This window comes from Saccharomyces mikatae, assembly GCF_947241705.1.
Source record: "Saccharomyces mikatae IFO 1815 strain IFO1815 genome assembly, chromosome: 12".
NCBI lineage: Eukaryota > Fungi > Ascomycota > Saccharomycetes > Saccharomycetales > Saccharomycetaceae > Saccharomyces > Saccharomyces mikatae.
Window position 1 is genome coordinate 780,676 of NC_079267.1, and position 19,856 is coordinate 800,531.

General features: G+C 36.8%; 9 protein-coding genes across 9 annotated transcripts; 3 read left to right on the forward strand and 6 right to left on the reverse strand.

Moving 5' to 3' along the window:
- Positions 1–258: 258 nt before the first annotated feature.
- CDC25 (Ras family guanine nucleotide exchange factor CDC25) lies at positions 259–5,025 on the reverse strand (the record flags this gene model as incomplete). Its single annotated transcript, XM_056224417.1, has 1 exon — positions 259–5,025. One exon carries the CDS (start codon positions 5,023–5,025, stop codon positions 259–261), a length of 4,767 nt encoding a protein of 1,588 aa, XP_056078338.1.
- A 625-nt stretch (positions 5,026–5,650) lies between these two features.
- Positions 5,651–6,847, reverse strand: ATG39 (Atg39p; the record flags this gene model as incomplete). The annotated part of the gene is made up of 1 exon (XM_056224418.1): positions 5,651–6,847. The coding sequence occupies one exon, from the start codon at positions 6,845–6,847 to the stop codon at positions 5,651–5,653; it is 1,197 nt and encodes a 398-aa protein (XP_056078339.1).
- Positions 6,848–7,504: 657 nt separating this feature from the next.
- On the forward strand, positions 7,505–8,254 carry MRPL15 (mitochondrial 54S ribosomal protein mL57; the record flags this gene model as incomplete). The annotated part of the gene is made up of 1 exon (XM_056224420.1): positions 7,505–8,254. One exon carries the CDS (start codon positions 7,505–7,507, stop codon positions 8,252–8,254), a length of 750 nt encoding a protein of 249 aa, XP_056078340.1.
- A 539-nt stretch (positions 8,255–8,793) lies between these two features.
- SPH1 (Sph1p) lies at positions 8,794–10,335 on the reverse strand (the record flags this gene model as incomplete). Its single annotated transcript, XM_056224421.1, has 1 exon — positions 8,794–10,335. The coding sequence occupies one exon, from the start codon at positions 10,333–10,335 to the stop codon at positions 8,794–8,796; it is 1,542 nt and encodes a 513-aa protein (XP_056078341.1).
- A 255-nt stretch (positions 10,336–10,590) lies between these two features.
- On the reverse strand, positions 10,591–12,141 carry CDC3 (septin CDC3; the record flags this gene model as incomplete). Its single annotated transcript, XM_056224422.1, has 1 exon — positions 10,591–12,141. The coding sequence occupies one exon, from the start codon at positions 12,139–12,141 to the stop codon at positions 10,591–10,593; it is 1,551 nt and encodes a 516-aa protein (XP_056078342.1).
- Positions 12,142–12,818: 677 nt separating this feature from the next.
- NKP2 (Nkp2p) lies at positions 12,819–13,280 on the forward strand (the record flags this gene model as incomplete). Its single annotated transcript, XM_056224423.1, has 1 exon — positions 12,819–13,280. The coding sequence occupies one exon, from the start codon at positions 12,819–12,821 to the stop codon at positions 13,278–13,280; it is 462 nt and encodes a 153-aa protein (XP_056078343.1).
- A 9-nt stretch (positions 13,281–13,289) lies between these two features.
- TAD3 (Tad3p) lies at positions 13,290–14,382 on the reverse strand (the record flags this gene model as incomplete). Its single annotated transcript, XM_056224424.1, has 3 exons — positions 13,290–14,097; positions 14,154–14,205; positions 14,274–14,382. The coding sequence occupies 3 exons, from the start codon at positions 14,380–14,382 to the stop codon at positions 13,290–13,292; spliced, it is 969 nt and encodes a 322-aa protein (XP_056078344.1).
- Positions 14,383–14,537: 155 nt separating this feature from the next.
- EST2 (telomerase reverse transcriptase) lies at positions 14,538–17,174 on the forward strand (the record flags this gene model as incomplete). The annotated part of the gene is made up of 1 exon (XM_056224425.1): positions 14,538–17,174. The coding sequence occupies one exon, from the start codon at positions 14,538–14,540 to the stop codon at positions 17,172–17,174; it is 2,637 nt and encodes an 878-aa protein (XP_056078345.1).
- A 121-nt stretch (positions 17,175–17,295) lies between these two features.
- On the reverse strand, positions 17,296–19,650 carry BUD6 (formin-mediated actin nucleation enhancer; the record flags this gene model as incomplete). The annotated part of the gene is made up of 1 exon (XM_056224426.1): positions 17,296–19,650. One exon carries the CDS (start codon positions 19,648–19,650, stop codon positions 17,296–17,298), a length of 2,355 nt encoding a protein of 784 aa, XP_056078346.1.
- Between the last annotated feature and the right edge of the window lie 206 nt (positions 19,651–19,856).

A 19,856-nucleotide genomic window follows, 5' to 3' on the forward strand; every position in this document is an offset into this window, starting at 1 on the left:
AATAACATGGGTTAATAACTCAACTAGGCGTAATAAAGTATAAAAAGATATATATAAGTATATATAGAACGAACTTTATCAAAGGGAAACTGTAAATGAAACATACTTCTAATTCCTCGAAAATGGAAAAACTACTCTACCTGTAGAGTTAAGTACAGCCACGAAAAATATAAAAAGAAGCTGCCATTATAAATAATTGAGTCGCAGCAGAAAAATATAAATCGAAGTTCTTTTTAATTGACGAATCAAAACCAGAATTTATCGAAATAATCTAGAAGGGGGTTTCTTTTTCCCTAGTTTCAAGAAGTTGCCATTTTTATCATCTGTGAATTCACTAAGAAATTTTGCAGTCTTTGTACCACTCGCAGAGCCGGCATGCGCGCTACCCTTACCGTTTCCTGACCTCGGTTCCACTTGCAGCGATAACTGATACTGCTTTTCAATGTGGGGAACATTTTCCAAAGATGCTTCTATAATAGTCTGAATATCATCCAGTCGTTTCAGTTTATAATGGAATCTTTTGAAGCTAATGATTTCCTCTACTATATTCGCAATCTTGGTTCTCTTGCTAAAGTTTATTATATTCGTTGAATTATGAAGAAAATCAGGGTTTCCAACAAACGTAAACGTTAAATCAGATAAATACACACCAAAAAAGGGGACACATGCGACATCCGTCACTGACCGTAGCAACTCCCTGTACCTTACAAAATTTCTCTTAGAATCCATAAGATTGTTAAGGTTTTTCAAAAGGTTTTTCGATTCCTGAGAAACCAAATCCCATGTCTTTTTCAATCTATAGATTGGAGAAGAATATAAGGCAGAGACGATGGCGGTCATTGAAGAAAAATTATTCAATTCTTTACAATGTTGGGCAACAGTAACAAAATACTGCGTTAGTTTCGAACGTGTCTTGACATCTGTCTGCTTCACAATCGTATGAGAAACGAAGTTAGTTAGTGTGTTAGCATTTGCTATGAATTTCGTAATATTCGGAGAACCACCCATATTACAGTATTTTGTACCCCATGCCCTATCTAAGCATTCAAACATAGTGATTCTGAGATATAGATCATGTTCAAGTACAGTCAATTGTGTGGCATATGTGTATGGATCGATGTCCAAAAGCTTTAATTTTTTCAATCTGAAAAACGCTGAAGAAGCAGAAGATGGTAAAGAAGAGGAAGACATGTGTATCGAGGATTTATTGTCACGTCTAGTTATCGACACAGCTGTCGGTATCGAATCTTGTTGCTTAGGGTCCACTGTTTCCTTCTCATTTTCATTTATGAGTTTTTCATTTATTTTCTGTAGAAGATCTTCTGCCCCTGGAATTTTCTCAGATACAACCATCTTGGCAAAATTTAAAATCAATGGTATACCAGGCTCATAATAGTTTTTTGTCCAGTACTGTGTCAAAAATGTTCTCATAATATTGACTACACGGCATTTAATCGGATTCGATTTTTTTTCTATCCAAATATTATAGTCATCATAACTTAATCCTTCTGGAGGATATAAATTATACCTGTAAATGAGGGCATAAAAAAACTCTCTTGCCGTTAAGATACTTCTAAATGTTATCAGCATTGTAACGTTGAAAGCCGCATCCACAAGCTCATGACTGGTTAAATGTTCAATCAATGCCTCTTTTGTTCCTCCACGAATTTTTCCTCTTGAGTCATACGCAAGACTGCTTTCATAGTCCGAAGTCAAGAACCATGGGAGATTCTTCTCTGTGTTCGCAACTTTGCGTTCAATGTACTCCTCGGACCCTAATTCGCCATCAATGACCGCTTCTTCATTCTCAGAATCTTCATCACTATAATCCTCAGAGTAAATATCAAACCATTTCTCTTGCTCACCTTTTAACAGTTCCGCAGTCAGGTTATTCTTCATCATTCTTGCTGCATAGTTTAGTAAATTTTCCCTTTCTTCGATCAGTTGATCAACAATAATGCATGCAAGATTAGAAATCTCAACATATTTTTCGCAAGCATCTTTAAAATCGTCAGAGTTGTTTAAAAATTCAAGGTTATTAAACTCTACATCTTGACTCACCAATACATGGAATAAAGAGAGCGCTAGTTGCTCATTTTTCTTGTGAAAGGGGCCCTTGACCAAAGGAGCATTAGCGATGTTTTTAAAAGGTTCATGGTGTCCGACAGGAAAATTGGACCTCATGGAGGAAAACAGGTACGGATCATCCAATGTCGTTTGTTGCGTTGTCATTATCAATCTGATGACAATGTCATGGAATGCCTGCTTTATATCAAAAAATTCGGTCAGCACCGAGGAGACTGATGACATGGCGTGTACCAAAAATTCTTCGCTCTCTATATCCAATAAAATGCTTGGAGTTTTTATCAAGTTTTTCAAATTGATAAAAATTGATAAATCTAAATTCTCCAGTATCTCCAATAGTAAAACATTCTGGTTAATTTGTTCATATGTACTTGAATTTATTTCCAAGTTTCTAATTCTGCTTTTGGGTTTGCTTATAATTTTCAAGTGCTCACCTGTAGCATTATTCAACTTTTCAAAAATTTGACAGGATTTCTTCTTCATTGTATTCAAAGTATCTACAGTTAATGGATACTTTTTCTTTCTTTTTGAAACTCTTGCTCTTGAAAAGGTTCTATTATGAGAAGGCCTGTTAAAAGGCGTAAAAACTGAACCAGACATAGCAGTGCTTGTTTTCAAATCGGTTTGTGAATTTGTTTCTGAATTCCCGCTATAGCCTGATGCGGAGGCAATGGCATCTGCCATCTTTGGTGGAATTCTTGATATCGACGAATTTTTGGAGGATGAAGCAGTCACTTCGGTAGATGAAACAGCTTTATTCTTTGATGCGTTACCAAATTCGTCTGTAATAAAAGTCGAGAATGGGTTCGTCCAAGAACCACCGCTAAATGAACCTTTGAAAAATCTTGGAAGTAACTGTGGTAAAGAATTATCATCTGAAAAAACTGAACTTTGTAGCACAAAGTAAAGTAGTTGAACATGCCTTAAAAATTTAGCTAATTCCAAGTCAACCATTTCATAAATTGATTTAACCGACTTATAATTTTTATTGGATGGTGAAAAATCTTCTAAAGTAGAAGTTTGTATTGAAGTCCTTGGTGTGACTACAGAATTAATACTATTTCTTGGACCTAAAGGTGAGAAGTTCTCCATATCATTTTCATTGACGGTACTGAAGGATGATCTCGTTGGCGTTAAAGTGTCCGTTGTACTGGTACTGACATTACGTTTACCAGATAATGGAACCAAAACGAGATCGTGCACATTATCTCCTTCATTTTTATTGTCTTCTCCATCCGCTCTAGGGCCATTATTTTCCTGGTTACCGTTATCTTTATCATTCAACAAATCCATTTTCTTCTTGTGGAAAGATGAATCGAAATACAAGTGAGAATTAATACTTATCCTTGATAATGAGGAGATAAGACCTTTAAAGATCTTCTTGATTTCCTTGCTGCAACTTTTGGCTTTAATTTCATGTTGCATTAACCTACAACCCAACTGCGTAAAAACTATTGAATCTGATATCAAATCAAAGTATTTAGTAAAATTTAGACGATTCTTTTTAAGGAACATCTTGTGAGCAGTTTTGGTGTAATAAACTGTTAAATCTTGCAATTCTGTCCACAGTTTTATGTCTCTCGAATAATGATAAAAGATGTCGCCCTTGGCCAGTATAGAAGAGCGGATTGGAGAAGCTCTAAATTGACTCTGCGTTAAGTCAGGTGCCGATAATGAATTTAATGATGAAGGACCAGCTTCATTGAATTCGTTTTTATTGTTTTCGTCATTATCATCATTATCATCATTATCATCATTATCATCATTATCTTTTGAATATTGCTTTTCTATTGGAGGACTCGATCTATTCTGTTGCTTTTCCATTTGTTTCAATGTTGTTGAATTATTGTCTATATTCGCATTTTTCCTTAGATCTCTAGTATATAGGTTGATAAGATGATCATTAGGAGGAAACTTTGGTTCACGATCAAGAATATCATCGGAATCCATGATTGAATTGGATATCAAAGGTAACTCTGAACAATATATATTAAGTTCTTTATTATAGTATACCAGTTTATAATCTGATGTTTTTGTTATCAGTGGTATGGGGGACCAAGTAGAAGCAATATTGGAATGTATGCCGTTGATAATCATTTCTATCTCTTCTAACGGTAATACTTTAATAGTGTCTTCAGGTATTGGTTGGGGGGTGCCTTTCTCACCAGAAGTTTGATTATTGGAATTCTTGTTATTCATAATCGTATTGATATCCGTTTCTGATGGCCCGTCTGTACTTTTTGTAACATCCTGAGAAAGACTCGAATTAGAATTAAAGTTCGGAGATTCAGGGGTTACATGGGAGACATCGTTTGAAGCTGAAAGGGTAGTATTATTCATCGATGCAACATTATTATGGCCGGAACTTGTTTCTAGATTGTGAGGATTTGCTGAAGTCGCTGACAAAGTTGAACTTCCTCTCCTGCTTTTGCTCGAATTCCTAGGCACATGTAAATATGCACTATTACCCATACTATTTAAACTACTGCGCCTTGAGCTTTTACTGGAGCTATATTTTTTCATCGAATGACTGTGTTTTCTCAGATTACTATCCCTTAAAGGTCTACCGAAGTTTTGAGGAAACCAGCCTCTATTAACCTTCCCATTACTGTCGTCAATGACTAATCCATCCCACCATCCCGATGAGTTTTTATTGAGTATATAAATAGTTTCCCCTTGATGTACGGATAAAAGTTGCGAAGAACTGTCTTTCTTTAAAGGATAATTAAAATCATAAGCAGCAACAACTATTCCAATTGGTCGAATACTGGTCAACTCACTTGCCGAGGGGGAAGAAGAGGGAGAATCCGACGAAGAGTCAGTGTTGGTAGTCGTGGAAGTATTTGAAGAACTGAACGATGGTGTTTGGCTCGATCGAGAAACATTGCAATTCTCTCTTACCGAGTTTGAGTTGGAAATAGATGTGTTAGTATCGGACATGATACAACTATCCAGTACCCACCTTTCTTTTTCGTTTTATTTTAAACTAATTATTCGAAGAAAATGCGGCCCTTTTTATTCAAGTTCTTTTCGAAGTAGAAATAGCCCGTCTAATTAAGAAATTGTCCCACGTTTGTTAGGTCACTATAACTGTCTTCGCCGTATTGATGGCACAGTTTTCTCTATGAATTCGAACTTATTTTCTATTTTATTTTTTTCTTCCATGTTTCTGTCAAAGATCCGTTTCCAGTGATATTCAAGGGACGCTTTAGCGAATTATATAACCTGGAGATATCTAAGGATATGCTAACTGCTCCCTTCTTTAATGCCGGTAAAACAACAAAAAATACTTGACTGATAAAAAGCTTCGAAGAATATGTAAGTGTAGTATGAATCTAACCGAATAAATAAAAGGAATAGGAAATCAAAATAAAAAGGAAAAGAGATGAATAGCATATGATGTGAAAATAACAGAATAGAAATAGAGACAAGTCTCCTACATTTCCAATAAAAACAGAAAGGAAAGCGTAATAAACTTTGAAAAAAGAGACGATTTCACATCCTCCCGCCTAAGCGGGTTTTTTTTTCTTTCTTTCTTTCATTCTCCATGGGAACCATGGATAATCTAATGTCTGCATTTAAAGTACCTGTTTTTCTTGCATTCAGATATCGCTCTGTATATTCTTGAGTGTTGAAATTTCAATCCAGACCATTTTAGTCGTCTCAGGAGCCAGTTTGCATCTTTGCGAACTTTAAATTGGGAGATGCGAAATGGTTTTATTAAGTTGAAATTAAATTTATGCGTCTGTAACCTGACCCATGACCGAAAATGCTTCATTTCTCGACAAGAAAGGCCAAAAACCCTTCTAAGGTGTGGCGAGAATTGCATATACTTATTATGGAACGGTGTGGAGAGCCTTTGCCAGCGAAAGTCCAATTCTTTATACATTATCATCATGGTTTCTTGTGTGGACCTGAATGCATTTTTGAGAAAAGCTTGCAGCGTCGTGTTTACTCTTTTCAACTTGTTCACCCTCTTGTACCAGCCATCTTTCATTCGAGCTTTAGTTGTATACCAAAAAATAACTATATCTGTTTTGTATCTCTTCCAACCCACCAGGTCATCATCTTTCAACGGATATGCGATATGATTGTCGAAATCGACATAATACTTTCCCGAAGGAGCCCACTGACTTAACGAGTCACTTGTTGAGTCGTATGATATTTTATCAACGAAATTGATGTTGTCGTACAATAGTTTCCTTTCATTATTACGTAACATCCGTTGCGATTTAAAACCACCTAACAAATCACCAGTTAGAGAGTATTCGAGAGCTAAGTATGAAAAAGTCATAGAAAGCAGTGAAGACAATATAATAACATGCCACATCTTCAATTTAGTGGGCTTGCTTTCGCTTATATCTATGATGTCACACAATTGTAACTCTGTTTCCCTTATCGCACTATCCTTTAGTTTAGACCCCTCTAAACTTGGCAGTACTGTTCCGCCAACATTTGAGTTCGATAAGGTATCGAACGACTCTGAAACGGTAGAATCTCCAGTTTGACCAATATTGGCTCCAACATTGCTGAATCCATCTGTTGTTCTAAAATCATAAATACGATTTAACTGTGCTGATTCTTCACTGCTAGTGTTTGATAGGACATCTGCATCGCAGTCCTCATCATCCTCTCCCGCAAAGGAGCTTTCATGCAAACTATCCAAAGATATTTCCGATTTAGATAAGTCTTCTTCCTTTTCTCTCCCCTTACGTAATCTACGTAATCTAACTAAATTCCAGTGATCGTCTTCTTTTGACATTCTGAGTTCGACAGTTCGATTTTTCTACTACTCTTTATTATTGTTACTGTGTGTTACTTTGCTACTGTGTTTGCTACTTTATACCTGAACAGCAGCTCCTGAACTTTTGCTTTATATAAAGGAAAAGTTTTGAACAGTAACCTGCATATATTTGATCAACTACAATGGTATGCTCCGACTAATAGTATCTCCCAAAAAGCCCCATCGCATCATATGTAGATCAAATTCCTATGACTTGATCCAGGTACCTAGATAAGCAAACACTGCACAAAGGGGGTACCGCAAAGTGGACGGATGGGTCGGGGGAGACTGGGGTAGGGGGTTTGTAGTGCTGACTGTCAAATTCACCCACACAAACCTCGCAGTGAGCTTCCGCAGGACCCCGTCAAATAGCAATAAGTAAATATACAGCAACGACAACCCTAATAATGAACATTATATAACTGTAGGGTCTATTAAAAGAAGAGATATGACCTATGAAAATATTCAATTTAACCTGATAGCGAGGCGCTTGCAAAAAAAATAGGGTTCATTGTCGAATCTTATGACATGAGAAGTGTTGGAAAACTTACATACATCGTAAACAAGAACGTAAGATAAGTTTTAACAGTTGGGTAGTAAATACAGAGTGAGAAAGCTCGGAATCACACAGATAGTATGATGTTGGTATCGTATTCCATGAGGAGACCCATTACTGCTTTGAACTGCAACTTGCAGAGTGTTAGGACGGTCATATATCTTCATAAGGGTCCAAGAATAAATGGTGTGAGACGAGATCCAGAGTCATATCTGAGAAATCCTAGCGGAATACTCTTCACTGAAGTGCAAGCAAATGAGTACCAAGATAAAGTCAGGTCTATACTACAATTGCCTAAGTACGGAATAAAACTATCAAACGAACTGATTTTGCAGTGCTTAACACATAAATCGTTCGCACACGGCTCAAAGCCGTATAATGAAAAACTGAACCTGCTAGGAGCACAGTTTTTAAAATTGGAAACATCCATCCATTCAGTAAAAAATGATTCACCGCTGGAAGCCCGCGAGAACGGACCACTTTCCTTGAAGTTTAGCAATTTAGGAACAAATTTCGCTAAGGAATTAGCGTCCAAGAACACAGCATGCACATTCATTAAATCACATAAACTTGGTCCCTTCATATTCTGGAAAATGAGAGACCCATTAAAAGACAGCCATATAAACGGAGAAACCACGATTTTTGCCAGTGTTTTAAACGCATTCATCGGTGCAATTCTGACGACAAATGGGCCTGAAAAGGCCTCCTTATTTATCAAAGAAAGCTTGCTGGATAAGGGAGATCTTCATTCGTTAGTCAACATTGCCAGTGAAAATACGGCTTCTGCAAAAACATCAATACCAAACAAGGAGAACAAAGCATCTCTGTAGAGAAATAATTAACAATAATATTGTTGATGGCTTACCAGCCGGAGATGTATAAATGAACCTTTATCTGTAAATAGTGATCAGTAATAAAATAAAGATTTTTCCTTAAGAATATATATGAAATTACTATACAAATTCATTATTAAGTAATGATGAAGGTTCTACGGACGCTTTCGCTCATTTGCCAGCTCTACAGATTTAATGAATTTCTTGGCACACTTACTCACGTCAAACATGATGCCTACTGGTTCTTGATAGGATTGTGTCCATAAGCATACGACTCTGATAATCTTTATAAACAATCTGCGAGTCCTTCAACAGTCTCTTTATAGTGTCTTGTTTAGAATTGTCCTGATCCATTACCTTGGTGTACGTGTCAACTATTGATCCCAACAGGGACTTGATTTTCATGAACGCTTGAAACAGGCTTGGAATCGATCTTACAGTATTGAACGTTTTCGTTTTGGAATCTTTACATAGTACCTACAACTTTCTGCACCATGGAAATGACATCCGTTGTGTTACTTAAAAAAAAGTCGAGATCATTTACGTTTGTGCGGCTTCACTTCAGAGTTCTTCACGTCTTCTTCCGAAGTAGATATTCTTAACCCAAGGCCAGAGTTGGGGCCAAATTGCCGAACCTTTTCTTTAAATTTTTTCATCCTAGCTACATTTGGTGATTCAGGTATATCTACAGTTGTTGGAATGTCTGCATGAAGCTTCGTCGTTCCAGCGAATGTCCCATTGATGAAGTGCGAGGTTTTCTTTGACGGTGATGACTCGCGATCCTGTCGAAATTTGTTTATCAATGGTAATGATTTGTCTTGTGGCACTGAGTTGTTTAAGGTTGATGCAATATTTGAAGTTGGATTATCTCGTGAGGACAGCTCAGTGATAACTCTTGAAGAAACCTTAGTACCTTCCAACTGTGGGGCAACCCCTGCATCGGTTGTTTTACTTACCAACAGTGAATTTCCATGTACATCGTTTTGTACCAATTTACCTTTTTTAACAGGTGTATTGAATTTCTCATTACTGGAAATTGTGGTGGATGTTTCAATCACGGACATACCCTTTAAAATGGTTTTATCAGAGATTGAAGAACTAACAGGACCATTGGCATTGTTTCTCAAAGGTATTTTATCTCTATCATTTTGCTTATTTCTCATTTTTTCAATAATCTTCAATGGTTTCATTGCTGTTTTGGTATCGTGGAGTTCTTTATCCCGACCCAATGTACCATGTAATGATGAAGCAGATTTAATCTTCACAATTTGAATGATATTACAAAAGGCAAAAAGTACTTCCGATATAGAGGATTGAGGTACAATTCGTGGCAACAAGTCTCCATATGTAAGGAAATACCTTGTCGAAGTGATTGCGTGAGATAAAGCGCTTTTCAAGTATACTATTTCGTTTTCTAAAGAATCATATGATGAAAGTGATGATAGAAGGGATAGAAGATCATTTATCAATGTCGATATCTTGAATACAGTCTCTAGAAGAATTGGTAGACGTGCGGGGGAATCCCCAGGAGGAGCTCGGTAAAGTGTATTCTCGAAATAAATTATGCATTGAGATCGTAATTCTTGTAAGGTTTCAATAGGTATGATGCCATCTACGCTTATAAACGTATCGCTGATATTGATAGAATCAAACAATGCATTGTTATAATAAAAGTTGAATTCGCCCTTATTCAATGTGTTGACATGGGTCATCATGTCCAAATTATGTAAATTTCTCTTTTCAGTTTCCGTAAAGATATCAAAGATTAGTACATGAAACTTTGTATCATCCAATCGAGATAGTTTAGATTGTGCTTTACCTCTTTTCAGATCAAGATCGTTTCGTGATGCACCGATCTTCGAGTTGGTTAATCTTTTCATCAATTCATTGTTAACATCAGTCGCTAATTGCCAAAATTGTACATTCGACAATTTCGATAAGTTGTTGTTATTACTACGTCCGCTTAGGTTCCTTCTTCTATCATCTTCGGGCAGAGAATTCTCTATAATTCTTTTAAAGTTTTTATAATCCGATATAAGATCTATGATTTGGTCATTTGTTAATTCTGAACCAGTCATTCTTCCTATTTTATTATGGCCACATCATTGAAATCTCGTCAGTTCATTCATCAATCATTATTATTTCATGGTTCACATCATAACAAGTATTTAGGAAGAACTTTGATTTTCCTAATTTTTTTTCATTTTTTATTTACCCTTCTTCTTTAGTTTTACGCGTCTCGCGTTCTATATTTAATAGTAATAATATTTAATAGTAGTAATAGTATTTAATAATAATATATGTTTGAAATTTTTATATTTGTCTTTGTTTTGCTAACGTAAAAACCCTTTCTTCTTTGTAGGAACGGGAGATTGGTTGACGTTAGGAGAAGCACTATTTATGGAAAGTTCCAATTGCTTTTTCTTATCTTCCAAAGCTTTTAATTGCTTAGTTAACTTTTCCTTCATTTCTTTATGTCTAGCAAACAATTCAGTTTCCGACTTCTGTAGTTTTTTCTCCTTTTCTGAAACCTTTTGTTGGAAAACCGTTTTCATCTCAATTTCTAGTTTAGCTAATTTGGCCTCATGCAAAGTTTTCTCTTCTTGCTGTTTGGATATTGGATCAAACTCTTTGAAAACTGAGTTATCTTGCTTAATACCAAGCTTAGCCAACTTACAAGATCTATAGTTTTCGTACAGTTTCTTGTTCGTCCTTTCCTTCAATTCCTCCATGAATTGCTTGATCAATAAATTCTTCAAAAGATTGAAATCGGAATGATTGTCATTATCCACTTCGATTACGCCCCACGGATAAGAACGGCCTCTAACTTGGTTCCCACCATAGTTCTCCACAAGATCGTTGGAGCCAATGACAGCATAAGGTAAGCTAGTAAACAATCTTTCGGATAAGCGACTATTTTCAATATCATCATTAGAATAGATTGGCGGCTTAAAAAGTTCGATATTAGATTGAATTAACTGATTCATTATAGCTTTCTTGAAATTCAAGATTTCTTCATCAGTTAATATATCGGATTTGGCAATGACAGGAATTAAATTACACTTTTCGTGAACTAGTTGCATGAACCTCAAGTCTAAAGGCTTCAAGTAGTGACCAGTAGGTTCAATGAAATAGAGACATGCATGAATTCTTTTATCGTTTATCGACTGCCTGTTGATTTTGTTCTCTGCATCCAAATACTGGTCGAAACGAGAGTCGATTTCCTTAATAATAGGATTCCAAGACTCTTCATCGTTATTCAAAAAATCGCCAAACCCTTCAGTATCAACAACGTTCAAGTTTAATTTAACACCGTTTTCTTCAATAACCGTTTCATATGAGTTAATTTTAACTTTATATTTTTGGTCTTGTGGTCGGTTCTCATGCCCCTCTTCTTCTTCGTCGTCATGCGCAAGTTCTTCCTCGTGATCATCAACCAAATTAGCCTCAATATCATCATTATTAAATAAAGTTTTCATTAAAGTTGTTTTACCAATTCCGTTAGAACCTACACATAAAAGGTTGAAAGTGAACCCGTTCTTTATAGACTTTCTATGCCATTGCTTGGGCAAATTAGCAAACCCTACATATCCATTGATTTGACGACGAATGAACTTGACCTCTGGTTGGTCGGGCAGAACTTGTCCCGCTTCGCTCTGAGACGAGGTGATGCCCATACCGATGTCTGGTTCGGTCTTCACGCCGGTTTCAGTTGCCTCATATTTACCATTATCATCATCTTGCGTACCGTTTGTGTATTGCGAGTCCACTTCATCATGGTCCTGTGGCTCTTGCTTGATCTGAACATCATGGAATTGTTCACGCTGATATTCTTCTTGTTCGGGGTCCTGCTTAATGGACACCTGTTCCTCCTTTAAGCTCATCGCAATGTACTATGATCTAAATGTGTTTGCAGTGGTCGTGTGTTTTGCAGATTTGATGTTTCTTTGATCTAGCTTCCTCGAGAGCTCTTAACCCAATACACAAAATAACACAAAACGCAATTCCTAAAACCGAGAGAAAAAATGACAAAAAACAGGAAGGGAAACCACGCGTCCACTTTATCATCATACACGTAGATCATAGAAGACGAAAATACCAAATTAGCCGCCCAGGAATTCTTTTCCACGAAATGAAAGAAGGTAGAAGGACCAGGGGAAGACTGATCATGTATAAACGTACAATCAGCGAAATAGTCCATCTAAACTACCAAGCAATCAAGTTGTTGAATATATTTCTCATTTTTCCTCAATTACTTTTTCTTGTACTGCTAGCTCAAATGGTGAAATCTTGCGATCGACAGCAGAGTCAACTTCTCTTCACTCAAGTTATAATTGGTATTTCGAGCTAAACAACCGCACTTGCACAGCCAGCAAGGCATCAACAAGTGGAACAGTAGCAAGAAAAACAACGAATGCTATTGCCGCTCCGGCCTCGCGGAAAAGCAGCAAAAAACAACAATTAATTGTTATTGAGAGAAAAGTCGAATGGCGTGGCATGACTTAACAGAACAGAGCTATAAGCGTCACAATCTAAAGTTGCCCAAAAAAAAACGAGGTAGATGGAATCTGAACAGCTACTGCATCACTATGTTTCGGACTTGCTACTAACCACTCTGGTAACATTTCACGAGTTCAAGGAGCTGCTGAGGTCTCACACGGTCGACGAGCAGCTTCTGCAGCATTGGTACCACTTGCTTCAAGTTAGGGATGCGCAAGTAACCGCTGACTTGCAAGACCGAATCAAGCAGTTTTTCATAAGGCTGCGTTCTGAACTGCTACGGTACTTGGAGAGCGACCAGCTGTCCCACTCCCTCAGCCTCGAGACACTGATCGACGCGCTGTATAAGATCAATGACTTGTTGCTACAGCATTTGCAGCTTCTGGACCATACCATCCACGATAAAACCCTAGAGCTGGTACGGTTTGAAAATATGGTCCGCTCGTCGACCGGTAGAGACAATGCCATTCCTGACTTATTACAAATTATACAATCTTATATCAATCTATTAGAGGAAAATTAGGTCTAAAAACTAGCAGCATACATCCTGATCAACCGGGCCCACAGGGTATTCCTTGCCGATCCATTGAAAGGCTTGGTACGTTGAGTTCAGCTGTTTGCTATCGTTCATGCAGTATCCGTCGCCGCTAGTTATTTTTAAGCTACCTGTGCGCTGCATCTCTGCCAGGAAGACTACACGTCTCACGCGAGAATGGATCAGGGCCATAGAGCACATTGAGCACGGTTCGTGAGTTAAGTAAACGTCATAGTCAAGGCATAAGTACGCGCTTGAGTCTTCGTCTTCGTCATCCCTAAGTCTCTCTCCTACTGTACGAATACCCACCATTACACTGTGGTCGATGGGCAGTGAGTTTTCGCAATTTCTGCCATCTTCCACCACTACTCTCTTCCTTCTTCTTGATGAGTCAACAAAAACGCTCGCGATTGGAAACAGCTTTCCTGCCGCAGTCATCTTCATTGATAGCGCCGATACTCGCGATAGTTCATTTCGTACTTCTTCTATATTTATTTTATAGTCGTTCAAAATTTGGTCGTTGGGGTTTCCATTCCAGATCAACGGCCAGTATTCAATAGACCACGCATTATTTAGTTCTTTTGTACTGGGTGCAAATTCCGGTACTTTGATATCGTCCCTCAGCCGATACTCTTTTGCTCCACCCCAGAAGCTCTTCAATTTCTTGTCCATGTCATCCTTGTCAGAAATGTATTCTCTGGAACACAACACCACTTCCAGCGTCGAAGTTTGAACGTTTTTGCGGATCCTTTTTAAATGCCTCAATGAGATAGGGTCGTTTTTCTGAAAGTCGCTTCGAATTAGCCTATTTTATTAGTTAGTTTGCTTCCATAGATACAAAAAAATTTACATTTCACATACTCGATCACTTTCTTTGATTCTCTTGGCTCTATTTCTATGCCCCACACATTGACTACAGGTATATACAATCAAAAGTTAGTGACTTGATCTTGATCGCTCGCTGGTTTCATGATTACATACTTAGTCTGGGTGTATTTACATTTTTGAAATTTCTGACTTGTAATAGTCGATCTTCTATTATTCCATTGCGATAATCAATTTTCAGAGGATTATTAATCTTCTTAACCATAACGAACATGTTCTGATGGATACAATAGTTTATAATCTGGAATGACTTATACTACCAAGTTAAGTATCGAAGATTCCCACTAACAAACATGAAAAACAAATCATTACTAATTAAGTAAAAAGATAAAAAATTAAAAAAAAAACAAAAGTAAACGTATGAAAAGCTTATACGATTTCATCCAAGACAAACTCGAAATTGAGTTAGAAACCAACATTACTTACGAAGAAAATATAGAGTCTGGTCAATTCAATGGTCTCGATGAAATTCTAACTACATGCTTTATACTGCAAAATTCGAGGAAAATAGCACTACCGTCCGTTTCTGGCGATTTGAATCACAAGGCCATTATAGATCACTGCATCGTCTATCTTTTGACGGGAGAATTTTTCAACAATGTTCTAACATTTGGTTATAAAATAGCTAAAAATGAAGATGTCGACAATAGCCTTTTTTGCCATTCAACAAATGTCAGCGTTACATTATTGAAGGGAACGGCCTGGAAAATGCTCCATAATTTGATTGGTACGAATGCGTTCGTTGATATGCTGATAAATCATACAGTAATTCAATTCAACGGGCATTTTTTTACTCAAATCATAGGTAATAGGTGTAACGAGCCTCATCTACCGCCCAAATGGGCTCAAAGATCGTCCCCATCATCAGGAAGTATCGCACAAATCGAACCAGTGATGGAACCAGTGACAAATAAACCATTTTTGCATAAGCTGAAATTAAACTGTCCTTTTATTTTCCCTTACAAAACGATTCTTTCGTTATCTTCATCTATCGAAAAGCTAATTGAATTAAGAGAAAATATCTTCCCCTCATATCTGGTTAAGATACCTCAGAAACTAGAGGTACAGATTAATTTGACCCTGCAAAAATTGTTAATCAGGCACAAACGCTTGAGTTACGTGTCCATTTTGAATGGCATTTGTCCACGATTGAAAGAAACCACATCAGAGTTGCCGCATTTGAGCAGGCAATCACCAAAGGAAGAAGTCTTGAAATTTGTAATTGTTATTTTACAGAAATTATTACCTCAAGAAATGTTTGGGTCAAAGAAGAATAAATGCAAAATTATTAAGAATCTAAACTCTCTTCTAAGTTTGCCCTTGAATGGCTATTTACCATTCGATAGTTTATTAAAAAAATTAAAGTTTAAAGACTTTCGATGGTTGATGGTCTCTACTATTTCATTCACCAGGCAGAACTTTGAAAACTTAAACCAAATGGTGATCTGTTTTGTTTCCTGGCTGTTTAGGCAATTACTTCCGAAAGTTATACAAACTTTTTTTTATTGCACCGAAATATCTTCTACAGTGAAGATTGTTTATTTTAGGCATGATGTTTGGAATGGACTTGTAAGCCCATTTCTTACAGGATATTTCAAGAGATACCTGGTAGAAAACAACGTTTGTAGAAACCATAATAGTTATACCCTGTCCAATTTCAACCATAGCAGAATGAGAGTCATACCAAAGAAAAGTAACAATGAGTTTCGGATTATCGCCATTCCTTGTGGAGGGGCAGATGACGAAGAATATATGATTTATAAGGAAAATCACAAGAATGCTGTAGCACCCACTCAAAAAATACTCGAGTATTTAAGGAACAAAAGACTAACTAGTTTCACTAAGATCTACTCTCCGACGCAAATAGCTGACCGTATCAAAAAATTTAAGCTAAGCCTTTTGAAGAAATTCAATAATGTTTTACCAGAATTATATTTTATGAAGTTTGATGTCGAGTCTTGTTATGACTCCATACCAAGAATTGAATGTATGAGAATAATAAAAAGGGCACTGAAAAGTGAGAATGGGTTTTTTGTAAGATCACAATATATTTCTAACACTAATACAGGTGCATTGAAGTTAGTCAATGTAGTCAACGCTAGTAGAACACCAAAACCTTATGAACTGTACATAGACAACGTAAGAACAGTTCATTTATCAAATCAGGATGTAATAAACGTAATAGAAATGGAAATATTTAAGACGGCTTTATGGGTTCAAGATAAATGTTACTTGAGAGAAGAAGGGCTCTTTCAAGGCTCCTGTTTATCTGCACCGATTGTAGATCTAGTGTATGACGACCTTTTAGAGTTTTATGACGAGTTTAAATCGAGTTCCAACCAGGACACATTAATTTTAAAATTGGCAGATGATTTCCTCATAATTTCAACAGACCAGCAACAAATAATAAACGTCAAAAAGCTTGCCATGGGTGGATTTGAGAAATATAATGCTAAAGTTAATAGAGATAAGATTTTATCTGTATGCTCCCCATCGGATAGCGGTACAGTTATTCAATTTTGTGCAATGTATATATCCATAAAAAATTTGGAAGTCTGGAAACATTCAAGCACAATGAATATTTTCAATATTCATTCGAGTTCTAGCAAAAAAATATTTCGGAGTTTAATAGCACTATTTAACACAAGACTTTCCTATAAAACAATTGACCCTGATTTGAACTCAATAACTACAGTTCTCATGCAGATTCATCATATTGTGAAGAACATTTCTGAGAGTTATAAATTTGCCTTTAGGGACCTGTCAATAAATGATACACAAAATAATCATTTTTCTTCGTTTTTATTACGCATAATTGAAATGACGCTAGATGTTTATTCAATTACGAGACTTGATCCTTTGATTGGATATGAAGTACGATTCACTATATTGAATGGATTCTTGAAAAGTTTTTCTTCAAACACATCTAAATTTAAAAATAACATTTTATTTTTAGAAAAGGAGATTCAACATCTGCAGATGTATGTAGTTAGTTAATAACAGAAATATATGAAATTTCGAGCGGCTTGTCGATGCCATTAAGAAAAAGTACAGCAAAATACTTTAAATGGTGGGAATACCAATCCCTTTTCACAGTAAGTTTCACGTACGAGTTCATTTAAGAGAAGCCAGGCCCAAAATATGCCCTCAAATTAGCTTCATCCTTTTGCTTTCTTATTCTTTCTACTTCTTCAAAACCTCCCGATTTTTTCAAATTTGAATTTCCCACAAAATCTTCTAGTTCATCATCGAATTCATTACTAGACTTGATTTTTCTTTCCATCTGCCACATCTTTTCTGCCTTATCAATTGCTTCGATCCTGCTGTCATGATCGGGGTTTAAAGACTGAACGGCCACCATGACTTGTTCCCTTACCTGATTGAATGTACCTGGTCTCATAATGGGCAATATAGGATTATTCTTTGATTTTGAAGGATTTTTTTCTTGTTCTTCACAACATAACTTGATGAGATCAAAAGTTTCCAAAGCCTTCCCTAAATCTTCCTTCAAATCTAGCATCAGTTCTTCCTGCAACGTAAGAAACTGCTGTTCCTCGCAAACCTTGTCCAGCTCAGCCTCCCACGTTTTTTTCCAATGTGGCTTTTCAGTATCAACAAATTCTTGAAGTTTATCTAAATCATTTTGGGCATTCTCTAAATCTCTAGATACAGTTTCCAACTTTTTTTTGGCAGGTTGTGACCTGCGCTCAGCGACATCTTTTCTCATGATTTCGATCACGTCCTGCAGATCATCTACTTTACTTAAAAGAACATCCGACAAATCACCAAGCTCACTCTGGGATTTTTCCATGTATATTCTATTGGAAGAATTTTTGGCAGAAAATGATAAGGATTTGAATTTGTCAACCTTCTGTAAAATATTAAGAATGGTTTGGTCAATATGTGATCGATTTATGTTGTGCACTTGTTTTATTTTTCCTAATTCATACTGAATATCCTTAATTGTTTTATCATCTTCTTTCCTGGCCGGTCCAGGAAGCCTGTGTTCGCTGGCTTCAAAGTTAGTCTGTGGTAAAACTTTAGCTTGCTTATTGTTTGTTGCAGAACCAAAGTCCATTTCCTTTAAGCGCCTTATTATATCATTTTGGCTATTTGATATTTCTATTTTAACTGTATCAATAAAGTCCTTGATGTCATTGTTGCGATTTTCTTCAAGCTTTAGCTCAATAACAAACCCTTCTTTAATATCGTGAAGATTTAGTTCTTCCAGTTCGTAAAATACTCCGTATTGGGGGTCCATGATATATATATCTGGGAAGGAATTAGAACCAGGAGAATAAGTAAAGTGCTGAACAAAGAGAAGCCTTAATGCTTTTTTAGTAGTTGGAAGTTGTATACAGCACTTTTTTGTTCTGTCTCCCATTTTCAGGAATATTGGATAGGTTCCATTTATGGCGTTGTCTGGTGAAGTTGCGACGCTGGATAATCTTCGTGAAGACGTATCTGCATTCTCAGTGGGCAATGCTGCTTTCAACAATGGACTAGCCCTTGCTAAATCATCAGCACTTCTTTCCTTATTCTCAACAGAGGTATTACCATCATCATCATTGTTATTATTTCCATATAATTTTGACTTTCTGACAGTCTCTTCAAGATGTAACAGTGAGGGCGACGGTTTTGTGACGAGACCAGCAGCAGCAGCAGCTTCTGTTGTGGACTGATTAGTCAATTTAGCCATATGATATGCTGAATATCTCTTTGAAGCTCTCCTTTGCAAATTAGTTCCCTTCTTTAATTGTGAAAGTGCGTCATCGTCATCTGATACTCCTAAAGAATCGTTTGACTTGAAGTTCGATTTAGAATTGGTTGTTGGTTTTGTCAATTTTCCCTCCGTTGGAAGGGCAGATGGAATTCCTGCGGAGGCAGAATTTACTTTTCCCCCATATATATTGTCTTTTGAATCGGTTTGCCTCTGATCACGTACAATGCTACTTTTTCTACTACTGAAAGGAGTCCCCTCACGAGTGCCTTCACTCCCCAAAGAAAGGTTACTAGTGAATGAAGGATTCTGTTGATGATGTGACTTTATACTTATTCGATGCTCTTGCTGCATATTCTTAAGAATGGCTTGTTTAACTTTTAGTTTGTCCAAAAGCGTCACTATAATTTCCCTGATTTTTGGTAAATGTTTATTCAAAGTTTCGTCAGATGGTGGTTCTCTTAATGTTACTTCCAATACACGTCTCAAAGCCATTGGCACATCACCAACATCTGACATATCAACTTTAGCATGCATGAAGAACTTCGACACAACTTTGAAGTCATTTCCCAGTTGAACATAAGCGTCAGATACTGACCTTCCTGAAGTTGCCCCCTTAGACCACTGTGTTAAAACTTGGAGAAGATGCTTTGTCGACATCAACAACTTTGTTACTGTTGTTTCAATACTACTGCTGCTAGACGCAGTTCTCTTAATCTTCGTGGTACCGTAATTCGATTCATCTGCGGCCATCTTAATTTAATCTAGAGGAACTTGAAGATTACTACACCTATTGCAATTAGTAGCTTCTTTACCTTCACCTTTTCCTCGAGGGTATTTTGATGGCACTATCTCAAGAATTTATAAACAGTAGGTTGAAATTCGTTCGCTTCGGCTAACGAGTTATCTTCGAAGAGCAAAGCGCATCTGTGTTTAAAATGAAACTCGTGAGGTAAATA